Source organism: Manis javanica, chromosome 4 (genome assembly GCF_040802235.1).
Source record: "Manis javanica isolate MJ-LG chromosome 4, MJ_LKY, whole genome shotgun sequence".
Classification (NCBI taxonomy): Eukaryota; Metazoa; Chordata; class Mammalia; order Pholidota; family Manidae; genus Manis; species Manis javanica.
The window spans coordinates 48857566-48874756 of record NC_133159.1 but is presented as its reverse complement, the minus strand read 5'-3'; the positions used below and the strand labels follow the sequence as shown (position 1 = coordinate 48874756).

Genomic DNA, 17191 nt, shown 5'->3' with positions numbered 1-17191 from the left:
ATGATGCCACACCAAGAGGATCGCTATACAAAACATACATGCATCTCCATCATGGCCTGTGGTTTGCACTTATTCAAATCAACAATTACTAGAGCCATTGCTTTATGCTCAGATAACATGACATCTTTAAAATGGATCCTTCTCACAGAACCATGTATATACTCTAGAATTTATACAATTCCTTCTAGGCACAAGACATGTATTTTTACTGATTATAAAATAATATTTTCTCATGAAAAAAATTCAGAATAATAGTTTATAAGATACAGTATGATATAATATAATGTAATATCCTGAGTTCTACTACTCAGCCATACTAATTATTTGTCATATTCCCTTTTAGATATACTATGTACTGTCACACAAAAACACATATATTACATATGTGCATTTTACATCATTGAGATATTTGTATTTTTCATTTACTTGTACAAATGGACATTTTGTTGTGTCATTAAAATTACTCCTATTTTAATGGCTGTATATATTCTATCATATGAACATAAAATGAATTATTCAACATATCCACCCACTAATAAATATTTAGAGTTTTTAACTTTCCTTCTTCTACATTTTTCCATGATACATATTCTGAAAAACTGACTTATTAGTTTTAAAGAGTTTCAACTTCCTGACTCTTAATAGTTTTTGTCAGGTTACCCACTATATTAATTATAAATATCTTTGTGGTCATTAGCATTTGAGTTCTTATTTTCAAAGAAGTTTTCTATATTTAAAGTGGTGCTTTGTAATTGTTTTGACTTGTAAGTCTTTAGTTACTAAACAAGGTTGAATAATTTCAATTTTGTTCTATTATTTGCATTTCTTCAAATCATGCCTACATTTTTTTTTCCTTTCCTCTAATTAATATTCAACTCAAATGGAGGACTGCTGAGAGACAAAGATGCCTCCAGGGGGGACAACTGAGGAGAGACACAGAGCAGAACTGGAGCTGGCAAACTGCCTTGACTGTCTTCTTTCTCTCATTGCAAACAATGAAAATACCTGTTAGACTTGTAAGATGTGTGATGACCTTTAGGGTTCATTTCTGACCCTGCCATTACTGACTGTAAGGGTTTTGGAGCAGACAGATAGGTTATCTTTATGAGAATAAAGGAGAGGATAAGGAAAAATCAAGCCTAAGAAGCTGATAACATGGCCCCTCTATGGTAAATGATCCATAGACAAATAACCAACATTTACTTCTTCATTCCACCCTGCTGAGTTACTGCTGTTCGCAGCACCAGACTAACACCTTTTGTTTCTTATGCCAGCCTAGTGCATGCCACGCTGCCCTGTAAGTAACAAAGTGCAAAACTGTTTCTTTCCAGTAAGGAGAATGAGAACGTGGAGGCAGAAATTCAAGCAGTGCCCCAGAAATCGGTGACTGGTAATGCGAAGCAGATGAACACAGACCCCTCAGCTCCTATTAATCCCACTGAACATCAAGTCAATCATGACCCTGATGTTGCAGAAGGCAAGCACCCAGAAAACAACCAGAAACCGCAACACAACCAGAAGGTTCTAACAGAAGCACGCAGCAGCAGATTCTGGGATAACAAAGTGAGTGGCACATACCAGAGCTTTTCTTGGTAAGACTAGGAACATTCAGTTAGGTTGGAAACATTGAGTCACAACAACACACGCTTGTACTAATGGTGATAAATATATCTTGCATAAAATGGAAATAGAATCAATTTTTTTCAATCTGAAAATGAACTGCGAGGTCATTTTGTATATTACATCTTTGTTGACCACCAGTTGAATGGGTCAGCCTACTCTGTGTCTGTGGCTCACTCAGTGATAACCATGCGGTGACAAGTGTTACTGTACATGCAAATTCGGGGTGTGTTGGAGGGGGAGGACTTGTCTACTTTAACATTACAGGAAAAGATCAATTATTTTCAAAGTCCAATGCAACTGTGCCTAGATATCAAGAAATTATTAGCCCAAAACTATCTTGATAGAAATATCTATCACTGCACAATGTTAAGAACTGACCAAACAATCCACAACAACCTAACTTGATAATGATGAATCTAAATGATTAGTAATTTGTAATGAAAAAGCAAGAATAGCAGCAATTTAAAACTGGATCCAAATCAAGACAAAACTAATGATTCATTGATAACAAAATACCATTTTCTAAAAATTGCTGAAATTGCAATTCAACAGATGAGTAGGAGTTTTGCTATGCTGCCAAGGATTAAGTGACACCCAGATATTTTAGTGGAATACTGAATTAGAGTCTGCAGTCAACTCTCACATAACTATTTTTAGTTTATAATTTTAATAGCCCTTACTAAATCACTCAAATTCTAGCTAGTCTTCAGTTATGTGGGAAAATAAAAGCCTGTGGATTTGTGATCTTTTGCTCATAAGAACTCTGCAAAGATTATAATTTGGAGTGGTTAATAGTCCACCAATGGACCTCAGACCATACTCAGAAAGGTCTGGTTGACCATGGGTCCAGGAATAAAAGTGCCTTGCCCAAAATGTCAGTGGCACAGTCTACCCTGGGATTTGGGCCTCCTAATCCCCAGTCACTGTGTTCTTTTAGCTGTCCCATAATGAATCATTGAATTTCAGGCTTAGCTGGAGCAAGACTTAATGCCTCTGCAGAGGTGAAATAATCTATTATAAACTGTAAAGACCTCCGAGTTATTACCTAACTTTGACTCTGGCATTAATGTATTTGTTGTTGTTCCCCAAGGATGCCCTTGGTAATAATATTATAGTTATAAAACACTTTATTATTTACTAATTGCTTTCACATAAATTTTACAACTTGCTCATTGGAATTAACCCTGTGAGGTAGGTGCCACTGTCATTTCTGTTATTACTGTATGGATGATAGAACTAAGAGTTGGAAGAGCTAAAGTGATTCATAAGTGATCAGATAAAATGTTTACCTAGGTCTTTTTCCCTTTTCTTTTTTTTTTCTCTTTTCTTGTCTACTCCTCTCTTCTATTTTCTTTTCTTCTTAAAAAATGTATTGAACTTTCTAATTATAAAATAAAAGGACAATATAAATAAGAAGACAATAAAACAAAACCAAAGAAAAATGGTGTATTTCTTCCTCTTCTTTCTTCCCTGTGTAGATATAGAATGAGAATCATTATGTGTATATTCTTTGTCATCTTGTTTGAATATCACTTCATATGAAGAATTTTCCTCCTGGCTTCAAGAAATTCATCCTAAGCATCACCTTTAATGGCTCTATGATAGGAGTCATAGTTAGAACTAACACTTGATACCATTTACTAAGTGCCAGGCACTATTTTAAACTTTTTATACATGTTAACTTACTACCAAGCTTACTACTCCCAAGCACCCAGTGAGGTAGGAGTTCTTATGACCTTCGGTTCACAGATGAAGGACCTGAGAAAGAGAAAGGTCAAGTGACTTGCCCGGATCATAAAACTGAGAAGTGGCAGAGCCACAGAGGAAGCCCAAGTACTAAGCCCCTAGTCACCAAACTGTATTCATTCCTTTATATAGATACACCACGGCTCATTTAATTGATCCCTTATTGATGGGCATTTAAGGTACTTCCAGTTTGTTTTTTCTTGTAAGTGGAAATTTGTTGTTTGTTTCCTGGCATAGATTCTGCATTAGCCATTATAATGGCGGAATGTTCTTTGGGTAAGCTCTTTTTGGACCTCTGTGAACTGGATTCTTTGCTAGCTCTGTAATGCCCGAGGAAGATGATTTTCCCTTTCCCTCCCAGAACTCAGCGTATCTTGTGGGAGGCTCAGCAGGGCTCACACCGAGCCACCAGATACAGCAAGGCCTTGTAGGAGGTGTGGGGCCTGACTAATTGGTTCTGTCTGCCGAGTATATGGTGCAGGCCTGCCAGATGGCAGCCCCAGTTGCCTGGTACAGAGACCCTCATTACCACCTTGAGTAAGTGGTAGATGGAATCCTGCCGCAATGAAAGGAGCAAACCAATCAGAGCTCCTTCTAGATTCTTATCCCCTCACACATAGATGAAAATAAAGCCTTCCTGCCTGGGACGTAACAGGCAATCTGGACCAGCTGAATTTGCTCCAAAAGAGAAGTTGCTGATAAAGACTGAGTTAATGTGGGTGAGGACAGGCAAGTGTGAAACTCTTCGAAATTACAGATCCAGTTTAAAGAGTATCATTAGTCGGAGATAAGTAAAATTGAAAAATGTTGGGAGAATCCGCCATTCCTTGTGTGTGAGAACAGTGAGATAACTTAGAAATCAACAAGTACAACCCTTCATTTCACAGATGAAGGATGAGAAGCCCAGAAAGCTTAAATGATTAGTTCAAGGTCTCACAAGGAAAAACCTGGCTCTTCTCACTGCCAGCTAGGATCATTAGTCTCCAAATTCTGTTCCTTATGTGTCTTTGAAAATATATATATACATATATTGTCTATATTGTTTCTCAGAAGCATAGGCCCTGCCTTCTCTCAGAAAATAAAAAAGGATGTGTGACTAGCAACAAACTGAGTAGTGTAGCTTCAAAAATAAAATTAGAGTGTGCCTTTTGCATCTGGCAGCATAAAAATGAAAGTGTTAGTGCTTTAATTTTAATAATTATCACAGTTGATTGACAGTGTGTTCTTTTCAATACCCTTTTGCATGATTTATCTTGTTTGTTCTCTACAATAGCCATTTGAGGTAGGTAGATGCACATGACATTATCCACACTTTGTAGATGAATAAACAGATGTCAAGGACATTTTTACATTGCTGTTGTCTTGCCAATGGGTTTCAGCCCCAGGCAAGTTCGCTATGGATTGAATGTGACCAAAGAAAATTGACAGCAGAATGCTCTTTAGGGAGAAAGGGCTATACCCAACTTTATTTCCAGGTGGCAGGTCGGTCACTAGAATCCCATTAACTCAGAGCAAGTCTGCATGCAGCAAGCCAGTCTCTGCCTCTGGGCCCCTCTGTCCACACAGCTGTCCTCCGGGCTTCTCTGCACAGTCATCCCGCACAGCCGTCCTCTGGGCCTCTGTCCTCTGTGCTGCCACCACTCCAGCCTCTGCTCTGCTCTCCTGCAGCCTTGCAGCCCTGCCACAGTGTCGCGCCCAGAGCACTGGGCAGAGCTCTTTTTATAGAGTCAACAGCCATGTATTGCCCACAGGTGTGCAGTGAACTAGTCACCAGGGCCAGCTGAGAATCCTGGCCACAGGAACTTGCATTTTATCCACAACTGTGCATTGGCAGCTTAGATTCAACATGTTCAAAGCCGAACACTGGATCCTGCTCTTCTTCCTGTGGCCTGTATCTCACAGAGTGGTGCCACAACTCTCCCAGCTCCACCAGCAGGAAACATGGGCATGCTTTCCTCCTCTCTCTCCCTGACTCTGATATCCAACTAATCACGGAGCCCTTTAAATACTGCCTCCTTTATGTCTCTCAAAAATGCCCTCTTATCTCTGTTTCCTCTGTGGTTATCTTACTCAGACCATCATTACATCTCAGTGGGAAAATTCAACTTTTCTATGCTTTCTTCTCTGTCAGCTATTGTAATACTATTACTGTGTGACAAATCACCCCAAGACTCAGAGGTTTGTGACAATAATCATATATGCTCACATCTGCAGGCATAAACTAAGACAGCTTTTGCTTATTTCAGTTGGACTTGCCTGGACGTGGCTCCAGACTCCAGAGATTTGTTCAGGTCTGCTTTGTGTTTTCATTATTGTTCTGAATCCAGGGGACTCCTCAAGGCAAGTTCTCCTCATGGTAATGGAAACATTTCAAAAGAAAAACCCAACTGCATTCCTCACCACAAGCACATTTTAAGTTTTTGCTTGTGTCATAATCACTAACATCCCCCTGGCCAAAGTAAGCTACATGGCAAAGCACAGCCCCAGTGGGACAGGGATATAGATGCTACCTTTTTAAGAAGGACTTCAAAACTACTGATCAAATGGAACCCCTGCTGAAAACATTTAAAACCATTGTTTAATCCCCATTTCCCTGGCAGAATTCAAGCTCCTGAACTTACTATTCCAACTCAACTCTGTCTGCTATCTACTTCCCTCCCACCGCCACTTTTTACTAAAGTGAACTTCTATTTCACAAAAAGAGTTTTACTCCTTTTTTTCTTCTATCCTTTGCCCATGCTATTCCTTTTGTGTGAAATTCTCTTCCCTCCATCTTTATTTAACTCCTAATTACCCTAGGGTCTTGACCTAGATGTCAGTTCTACCAAGATGCATTATTGTCTGATCACCAAGACTGAGGCAAGTGCCTCTCTTAATGTACTTCTAAATTAACATGTGCACACCTCTATAGCAGATATTGTTAGACTGATTAAAATAGACTGTATCCTTATCCATCTCCTCCCATGAGTCTGTAAGCTCCCTGAAAATAAGAATTTGCCTGCTTATTTTTGTTTCCAAATTCCCCTCTCTCTGTATAAGGAACCCAAAGCCAACATCTTATTTAATGGCTTCCACATTAGAATCTAGAGGCTTCCACATTAGAGTCTGGACGAAGTCAAAGCGCCTATTATCTCCACTGGCTTTTAATATTATATTGGAAGTATCAGTCAATGTAATTAAACAAGAGAAAGCAATTACAGGCATGATAATTAGGAAGAGGAAAAACTGTTTTCAGATGTGAAGATTATACATATAAAATCTCAAATCTGCTAATGAAGGAACTACTAAGTCAATAACAGAATTTGGTGAAACAGAGCTATATAATCAATATACACAAATCAAAGGCCTGTGTATATATAAACAAAAACTAGTTCAAAGATAAAATGGAAGGCAATATTTATAATAGCAAATAAATACATTACTAAGTTAAATAAATAAATAAAAGTATTCAATATAAAATTAATAAGAAATGTCTAAACCTTTATGAGAAAAAATATAAGACATTCCTGAAAGACACAAGAGTAGATTTGAACAGTACAAAGGTGTGCTTTGTTCTTGTATAGAAAAAGTTAACATCATCAATCTCTATCAAAATTCCAATGATGTTTTTTGCAAAAATATAAAAACCCATCCTAAAATTCATATGGAATCTCAAGGGACCCTGAATATCCAAAACAATCCTGAAAAAGAAGAACAAAGTTGGAGACTTGCACTTTCTGATTTCAAAACTAATTACAAAGCTACAATAATCAAAATAGTATGGTACTGACATAAAAACAGACATAAAGACCAATGGAATAGAATATTCCAAATAGTCCAAAAATAAACCCTCATATATATGGTCAAATGATTTTCTGACAAGTATGCCAAGAAGATTCAATGGGGGAAAGATGTTCTTTTCAACAAATCTTACTGGGAAAACTAGATATTCACATGTAAAAGCAGGCAACTGGACACTTACCTATCACCATATATAAAAATTAACTTAAAATGGATCTATGTCTTAAACATAAGATCTTAAACTATAGATCTCTCAGAATGAATGAAAAATGGGACATCTTCACATTGAATCTGGCAATGATTTCTTGGATATGACCCCAATGTTATAGGATTGTATCATTGACCCTTATTCCATCATTTATTCTACTACAATCTTTAATAGCATTGCACTTGGGATGTAATATTCTGTGCTTTTTAATCTCCTATGTTTCATTCTTAACAAAGCTCATGATTGCCTTTTCTTCCCTTCCTGAATCTGCTAGTTAAAACAGCCTGAGGATACCTTATTGCTAATAAGAACCCTACATTTGCCTATAAACACCTTATATTCTACCTATTTTCCCTTTGTCACAGACACCTTCTTGCACAAATGAAACAGTATCTAATTGTTAATATATTTGTCAAATGTGTTCATTACATAATGCTGAAATTGATGTTGAGGCAAGATCTTGTCTTTGGAGACTCAATGACTACATAGGCTGAAGTCATTTGGAACTGTGAATGTGTTTTAAAATACTGGTCAGGTTGAATCACTGTGCTGTACATCTGAAACGAATATAATATAGGTCAACTGTAATTCAATTTAAAAAAAGAAATTGGTTGGCTTACTCATATTCTCCCTTTTTTCCTGTTTCTCTTCTTCTCTCCACTTCTGATCCTTACTACTATTTGTCCTTGTTTCTTTAAGCTTCCCGACCAGGCAAATGTCCATTGCAGCTCTGTACCAACTGGAGACCAGTCCCTGTCCTATATCCATGGCCTTCCCAGGAGAAAACTTAGAGACCGGTCCTTGGAACAGATGACAAGGGGTGACTCTGACCAACCTGAGGTGTGTTTACTAAGAGTTGTTGAATTGTTTTCTGTTGTGGATAAAGGAGTACTAATTTACTGCATAATTTAATGTGGAGCAGATAAACTAAGAGTTGTTGAATTGTTTTCCCCCTGTTGTGGATAAAGGGGTACTAATTTACTGCATAATTTAATGTGGAGCAGATTATAACACAGTCTGAGGATGAACTGGTGGACACCAGATTCCATATGTCCAATCAGCATTCCAGGAAGCTCCCAGGGGAGTTCACCAGCAAACCTTAAATGTCTCAAATGAACTTATCTTCCTTCCACCGTCCTTCCCCCAGATCCAATGGATCTCTGAAACTGCTTATTCTAAATTCTCATATAATCACAAAGGTTATTTTGTAAAAGACAGATGAATGACTACTTTGAGACCTCTAACAGAATAGGTACTCCAAAACGATTTGCTCCTTTTCTTTTCATGAAAGAAAAGGTCCTGAGGCACTGTAAATTAATGAAGATGCCCAGCTTAACTATTTACCTTCAGGTATTACCAACTTGCCCTGTTCTAAGCTAGGCCTGGAAGTATATGCTCTGATCCCAGCTCCACCAGGCTTCTGCTTCCTTCCGTTGGCTGTCGGCCATGTTAGTTGAGAGAGTATTAATCTTTTGTTGGTTGTGTTGTCATGTTAGGATATTGGCCCGAGACCAAGTGGAACAAGAGAAGACACTTTTCTTTTTGCCCTGATCAGAAAAGAACTCAAGTCACACCCTTTGAGTTCCAGCTTATTGGACAAGCTTCAGAAAGAGCTGAAGATCCTGGATCCTATCTCTTCAGGATTTCTCCTCCAATCTCAGCTGAGCCGCCTCTTCTTGAGGCATGAAGTCCCTCTACAGTCAACAACAGTCAAGATCCTTTGCCAAAGGTTTTCTATGAGGGGCTCACCTGAAACGGTATGGCCATCTTGTGTGATGTGCTGTTTGCTTCTTTTACTTGTACCCACCCCATAATAGAATTAAAAGGTTAATTCTATTCAGTAGTTTCTTTCTTGAAACTATTGATCTCTCAGATACAAAACTCATTTATATTCATATGTGGAAATTCCTAGTCAAAATAGACCAAAAAACAAAATAGATAAAGTTCTCTTAGCCCTGTATAATTTCACTTTAAAGGACTTTCCTGTCCCAACTTTCAATGTTTGTTCTTAACATTACTGGGATAGTTACAGATTTAAGATAAAGGGCGCACGTGAGTCCATTTAGAATGGACTCTGTAGGCTCGTAGGAAAAATGAAGAACTTGATTGAGATGCATCATGACAGTTCCCAGAGAATCAGAGATGGGAGGCATCTCACATCATTTTACTGATTAGGAAACTGAGACCCAGACAGGTTAAGGAACTTGTTTAGGATGCCCTGAGAATTTATGGCAGATCCAAGCAGAGAAAAAGGCTGCCCAGTGACAAGGCCAGGGTTCTCTCTCTGAGCACTGCACTTTGCAAGCTCACACGTGTGGGTGAATACAAAAGGAGGTCCCAGTATAACCAAATTCAGGGAGCTAGAGGAAAATATCTTTAAATAGAAGGAAGTAATAGCAATGCGCAGATCATTAGTAAACATATGTTGATAGAAAACCAGGCCAAAACCACAAGAATAGCCTGAGGATTTGGTAATATAATAACTGCATATTACCCGGTCTCATGCTTAGTGTTTAGTAGGTACTCAAATAAATGTTAGTTCTCTCTCTTGTCCATCTAAACTGACCAAATAGGATCAGCTATATATTTATGAGAAATATTTAGGAAGACTATGTCAACTTATTAGTACAACGTCTATGAATCTTCAGTTAAGTCAAATTCTCTGGCCTGAGGCCTAGTTTATATGAGGACCTTATCAAGCTTCCCTCCCCCACTGCCTTGGAGATGTGGGCCCCCCAGAGGCTATAGGATGTCATCCAGGCCAGCAAAGGAAATAAAGACATTCAGTCAGTCCTTTCCTATGTAAAAATAAACCTTGAGATTTTTCACTTAGCTTAATAATGCCTTGTCCTCAAATAATCTGAATACATCAGATGAACATATCAAATATGAGCATATATACTATATATGATATATATATAAGAGATATGTGTGAGAGACAGAGAAGCTAGGTTATGCTATAGTAACAATGAGCTCCCAAGTCTCAGTGACTTAAAACAGCAAAGCTTATTTTTTATTTACATCTCCATATTGATTGTGCTCTTCTCAGTACTGTCATTATCTTATGATCCAAAACCCAGGCTGAGGAAGCAGCCATTCTGGAATATATTTGGGCATTATGGCAAAGTGGGGAAAAAAGAGGGCACTGGAGGGTCTCAGGTCAGCTGTTTAATCCTCAACCCAGAAGTAGCACATGTGACCTCTGCTCACAGCTCTTTGGCCAGAACCGGTCTCCTGGCCCCTACCCAACCACAAGACAAGCAGGAAGTTGTACCAGAATATAATATGTTCAGAAGGGAAAACAATAGAAATACATGGTTTAAAAATGCTCTTATAATTATCATACTATACTTTTAAAGCTGTTTTAAAACTTGAGTGGTAAAAAATTTGCAAATACATTCTATCTCAGCAGGCCTTTCTCCCTTACATTTTAATTAAGTGAGGATGTTCTGTTGTATATTTAATTTCAGGTGAATTATGGAAAGCTACTTTGGTTTTTAAAAGTTGCAGCCTTGGATGAACCACAGCAAAGCAAAAGAGTTATGGACAACAACCTATGGAAAACTCAGGATGGTGGCAATCACAACCAAAGGTACTTTCTCCCCTTTGTGGGCATAGTGCCCCTGGACTTCTAGAGCTGGCAGGGACCTTGGAGGCCATTCACTCAAAAAGCTCACCCAGTGCAGAATCAATTTGCTCTTTACCAACACTTGGCTCATACTTAAGGTTATCTTTCTCTTATATGCAGGACAGCAAAAAAAAGTTCTTTGTAGCAATTGCCTGTGTTTCTTAACACCAAGTATATATCTTTTTTATGAGGTTGCAATGTGAAAATGGAAAAACTCATTATGAAATAAGGAATGACTATGTACTGCAACAGAGATGCAGTCTATAAGGTGTGATTCCAGAAATAAGTCAGTCAATTGAATTCCTGGATTACAGACACTAACAAAGAAAGGTTTAAGGTGCAGGAATCAATAATCCCTTCACTTAATCTCAAGGGAAAGAAATGAGTCAAAGTAAAAATAGGATGCAAGCAGCATCACTAGAGATAAGGCACCATAAAGCAAGGCAACCTCTATTTCTCTAAAAAAAATGACAAGGTGCAGTGGTTTGCCCATTGCCAGAAGCCTGGGCTCAATTCCTGTTTCTGCCATGTTGTGGCTCTGTAACCCTGGGCTAGTCACTTACTCTCTGCTTCCATTCTCCACCTGCAAAATGAAAACTATAATAGACTTCCCTTCACTTTGTAGATTTATAAAAATAACAGAGTTCATATATACAAAATTCTTAAAACAGTGCCTGATACATAGTAAGTTCTATAACAGCATTTGTTATGATTTTTAAGCTGTCCTACCAGAGGACAGTCTTTTGGGTTACAAATAATGTGACATAGTGGTTAGAGCCATGGCATTGTAGTTTGTTTCTTTACTCTAGGAAAAAGGTAGGGTTTCCTATACAAATGTCCCTGGGCCAAGTGTTAGACTTGTTTCCTTTCTACAGTGTGCCTTTTGACTATGATACTTCATTCCACAAACATTCATGGAATACTGGCTGCTTGCTAAACACACTCCAGTGGACACAGTGAATTCAGAGGTGGGCAAGGCCCAGTCTCTCCCTCAAGGACTCATGGTCCAAAGAAAGTATCCTGCCATTTGGGTGCACCAGTCAAACATCGCTCTGGGAGCAACTGTCCTACTGAGAGCCATAGAGCACTAGAAATTTTTAATAATTAGCAACCACACTTCATATAATACAGATTGTGAGGTGGGGGCCCTGAGGTAACAGATTGCATTAGACTCTCTTTGGCAGATAGGAGTCTTATGAGTCCTGAACAGGAAGCCTTTCCTGAGCACTAGACCAGATTATATCTTTTTGCCCTATAGTCCCAAAGCCCTTTCCCTTCACAGTAGTCATTGTACTTGGAATTACTTATTTGACATTTGAGGTTAGGAATAGTATCTGTCCTGGCCAACTAGTTGTCTAGCAGGGTTCTAGTATAGTTCTTGGCACGTGGGAGATCCTCAGAAAATGTTAGTTGAGTGTAGTTGGTACCATCGATTATCCATTTACAGGAACATCTAAATATCTACTCTGTGAAAAAGGTGTATAAAGAACTAACATTTTGAACTCATCAGAGAAGGCACTGCTTTATACAAACCAGACAATGTGTTTGTGGAAAAGCAGGACTGATGGCCTATAGTGAATCCAGGCTCTTTGTTAATTAATGGACAGCTCAGGAAAACGCCCTTCCACTTTCTGTTAGGTAGAGCCTTTCATGAGGCAGCTTGTGATGCTGAAAAAGCCTCCAGTATCACCAATGGCAGCAGGAGTGACAACAGCTCTTATTACATAGGCTGGACCAGATGAAATAGACTGCAGCAGATTTTCTAAGAAGCCCCACCAGCTGCAGCAAATGGGTTTCAGAGTACGCAGCGGACTAAGCAGGGGGACAACGCCTCATGCATTCCTACCCCCAGGAACTGCTGTTACAAGAAAAGGAAAGAGGAAGGAAAACTTCTGATTCAAATCTGGGAGAGAGAGATCTGATTGGCAAGGCCTGGGTCATGTATTCTCACAGCAAAGAGAGGCTGTAAAGCAAAGAGCTGGTATTTTCTTCTGCTGGAGTGAGAGACAGACTCTTGAATTGGAGCACTCCTAGAACAAGGGAAGGAGGGTTCGAAAGCAAGGTGACCGACTCAAAGACAAATAGCTCCTCCTTTCCTGCACCAAGCTTTGGGAAAATATTAGCAGATCAAGTAGTTCAGAATGGTATCATTTTGGGCCAAAGCTTAAGTAAGTCACACAGCATAAAGAAGATACATTATGAACTTTAGGAAAATTAAATACATATAAAAAAATAATTCCAAGATTCCAAGAATTGTACAAGATCCCCAGGAAATAGTAAGGAAAAAAAAATCAACCTGACCCACATCTTAGGGGACAGCAACTAGGTGTCAGACTTGAACAATGAAATAAATATGTGATTGCAACTGGACGGGAACTTATTAAGGAAAAGAACAAGGAACTATGAAAGAGTTTATCAAACAGAGTGGGAGTGGAGGGTGCTGGAGCACCACGGGGGCCAACTGTGAACATTAGTTCCCAATGTCTCATTCAGTGACATCATATTGGTAGCCTGAAATCTGCCACAGTGGGAGTTATTTACACCATAAAATTAGTAATGGTACAAATTAGAGCTTTATCCTGGAGAGCTGGTTGTTAAAGATTTACCAGCACACCTGAAAGGAAACTGATTATCATGAGTAGAGGTTGTCATAGAATGTCCCTCTAGGAAAGTGGCACTTAAGGCAGTGGAAATTAGGAAAAGGTTCACTGTAGAGAAGTTTGTGCAGCTGTGTCTGGAAAGACATATACACTGGAATGTCAAATGAGTAAGCATCTCAAACTAGCTTCAGAAAGGAAGTGACTATAACACTTTATCACCCTGAAGTTTTTTATCTATTACTTAAAATAACAATAGTCGGTTAAATAAGGCATCTTAATAGTTATGTACACTTCCATGCCCAATGGCAAGTGAAGAATTACTCCAAAACTTTCTGGGTTTTCCAGATTCAAACAGCACAGTCAAGGATAATCCAGGCAGTTCACCCGGTTTGATTTCCTTCTATAATGTAGGTTTACTGATTACAGGGGTCTGCCAGGATCTGTTTTGCTTTGTGGCAATAAACAGTTTGGAAATTTGATTGGCCATCAGTAATTACCTGGACTCAAGAAAAGTAAGATAAAAAGCAGGTAAAGAAAACTACTGTGATCACTTTCAATTTTGTCTCTCAACCTGAAAAAAAGTTCTAGTGGGTTATGAATGTTGGTCTACTTTGTAGTCAAATTGCTTGGTGCCTCCTGGAGAAAAGATTGTAGTGCTCTCTAGAGTGGGACAGATTTGAGTTAGCCTATGAAATCTCCACACTCAGTCCCATGACCTGGTGACCACGATCTCGAAGCCCTCACCGGGTGGGTTCTCTGGTTGCACAGCGTGCATCAGGAGTATGAAAACACTCAGCACTTTTGGGTGCATCATCTCTTCACAGCCTTTCACCTGCCTCTCCAATCAACACTGCCTCGCGGGACTCCAGCTCACAGTCAGAAGAGAGCAAGAGCCTGGTGGAGAGCTTGAAGATGGCACTAAGGGAAACCAATGGCAAACTCAACATAGAGACCCTCAGCCTGAGTCTTCGAAAAGAAGATCACTCATTTTCTGGCTGCCTGCCACCGCCCAAGGTAACCAAAATTAGGTTTCAGATTTATTCATCTCTAAAAGGCTACCCTTGGGACATGGGGTCAATAGTGAGAAGGCATGGCTACCCTCTGTTCTGCATGTAGATTACATTACATAATATGCCTGAGAGGAGAAAATCAAAAGAGAAAAGGAATTGTGAAATGTGCAGAAATGGTCCAGGAAGTACTTACACTGGGCTGTGTTTTATGTTATCAATAAAGAATATAACAATATCCAAAGAACATTTCATAATGGAAAACAAATATTTTTCCAAGGCCAAATGTTCATTTCTCACACCCTATAGCAGCTTCCAGTGAAGTCAGCATGTGGTAAGCCCATTCCTTAGGAACACCAAATTTAGGGAGTGATGTGATTTATTGCTGATAGAGATTAACATGATTTTTGGGAGCATTAATTAACAGAGCAGATGTGTTTAATAGAAGATGATCCAGAACCGTATTAACTCATGTGATGTCTTAAACCAAACAAACCTCAGTCATGAGACTACCTTGGATACAGGCAAAATAATAATGAGCACTATTACTACAATTCCATTAACAACTCACCACCACTGAGCTTTATCGAGTTCTTACTAAGTGCCAAGCACTACACTGAATGCTTTACTTATATCATTTAACACTTACAAATAACTACAAAGTCAAAGGTAGATGTTACAATACCCATTTAATAAATGTAAAAAACTGAATCTCAGAGAGGCCAGCTGAATCACTCAGGCAAGTTGCAGATCCAGGATTCAGTACAGAAGAGTACTGAAACTAAGAGCCAGAATTGGAACTCCATTAGGCAGAAGACATCAGAAAGATTCTACTGAATCCAGTAAGAGTTAGAATTTTAGAGGAGTAGGAGAAATTGGAAAATACAGACAAAAAAAAATGTCCTATAGGAAATATTGGAACATGCCTTTCATCTAGGTAAATGGGTTTGAATGAAGAATCTAAGAATTTAAAAGAACAAGGAAACAAGGACAGGATATGCTGAAAGTGGGTTCTTTTTCTGGGATAGAAGCAGCTTTCCCTATGCTCTCATTTATACAATCAAGCAACAATGCAAAAGCTGAGCTTATGATAGTGTGCATGTGTGTGTAAATATTACATATGCATGCAAAGAGAAAACACTACTGGAGATTCCACACATCATAAATGGCCCTTATTATGTCCACAAGGTTGGTAGAAATAGACTAAGAAGCAGCAATTCTTTGTTAGATTGGGAACTACATTACACCATCAGTGAAATCTTAATGTTCTCAGGTGATACATAGAGAATGGAACATAAATTTCTGGAAAATCAAAATAAATTTGCTTAAACTCTTTGAGTCTCAGACTTTTCATCTAGAAAAACTAGGTTCAAAATACCTACCTCTTGTGTCTAGTGTGAGGATTAAACAAGATAAGTATGTAAAGGCACTTAGCACACTATCTGATATACTCAGTAGATATTAATTTCCTTCTCCCTAATAAAAACAAAATCAGTGTTGGGTAAAATTATCATTTCAAAACAGCCTAAGGAAAGAGGATCTTTCCTGGGGTCAAATGATGGCCACATTGAAGCCTCAAATGTTCTTCTCCCGACAGCTGCCCTGAAAGCTTAAATTTGTGGTTCACATCCAAATAAATGGGGCACATTTTCCTTAAATCTGGTCTGCCTCTCATGAGCCATCTGGCATCTCTTAAGACATCTGGAACTCACTCAGAGTATATTACAGTTCTGGGAGGCATATAAAATAGAATTCTGTTTCCCTAGGACGTGAAACAAATTGCGGCCCAAGGGATATGGGATACAGGAAGCAGTAGCAGTTATCCCCCAACATTCTTACTCTGGGATACAGGACCTCAGAGTGGACTGGAAAAGGCCATCCTTACTGGAAGGGTTTTCTTTTTGACCAGTAACTCTTACTCTCCCTGGAATGCAGGAGAGAGAATTACAGACCACCTTAAGAAATCTGTGTGCCCTGTATGGACAGGGGGTAGAAGCACATCCTCACAGCCAACATTCCAGAGGGTTCACATATCATCTGTCACTTCTTAGATAAATAAATTGCAGTCTTGAAGGATGATCTATGGGTTACGTCACTCAAACCAATGGAATATTGGCCATTTTCAAACAGTATAAAAATATATCAAGTATCTATCATCCTCATTCTGTGGACTCATTCATCCTGTTCCTCTAGCACATTTCTGATGCGAAATGATGGCTTCTGGCAGAACTTCTGAGGCAACATGGATTCACATGTGAATCCACACTACCCAAGTCAGGCATAGATTCAATAGGTCTGTAGAACCTAAAAAGCTCCCTCTCAGGTTAATCCTTTTATACTAAATCTGTGCTCTTCACCTCTTCAACTTATCCTCTTTCTACTCTCCATCACAAACCCCTCCCAAACCATTCCTAGACCTTCCACCCAGGAGGAGTTATAGAGCATAGTTTGCTCATCTCTAATTACTCTTTGCTTCATCTTCATGTAACTACTTCATTATCATCGAGAGAGGGAATTCACATTCTTCTGAAGTTTGTCAGGATTCCTTTTGTATTTAGTATTTCTACATCAGTACACTCTCTTCTGAAAACAATAAAAT

General features: G+C 38.9%; 1 protein-coding gene across 2 annotated transcripts in view; it reads left to right on the top strand.

Moving 5' to 3' along the window:
* C4H1orf87 (chromosome 4 C1orf87 homolog) overlaps positions 1-17191 on the top strand; it is a 77776-nt gene that overhangs the window by 15795 nt on the left and 44790 nt on the right. For both annotated transcript variants that reach the window (XM_017677237.3, XM_037024281.2), the window contains 5 exons: positions 1332-1563; positions 8057-8197; positions 8854-9114; positions 10828-10949; positions 14410-14599. In XM_017677237.3, coding sequence (XP_017532726.3) covers positions 1332-1563; positions 8057-8197; positions 8854-9114; positions 10828-10949; positions 14410-14599 — 946 coding nt within the window. The remainder of the gene's footprint in view (positions 1-1331; positions 1564-8056; positions 8198-8853; positions 9115-10827; positions 10950-14409; positions 14600-17191) is intronic.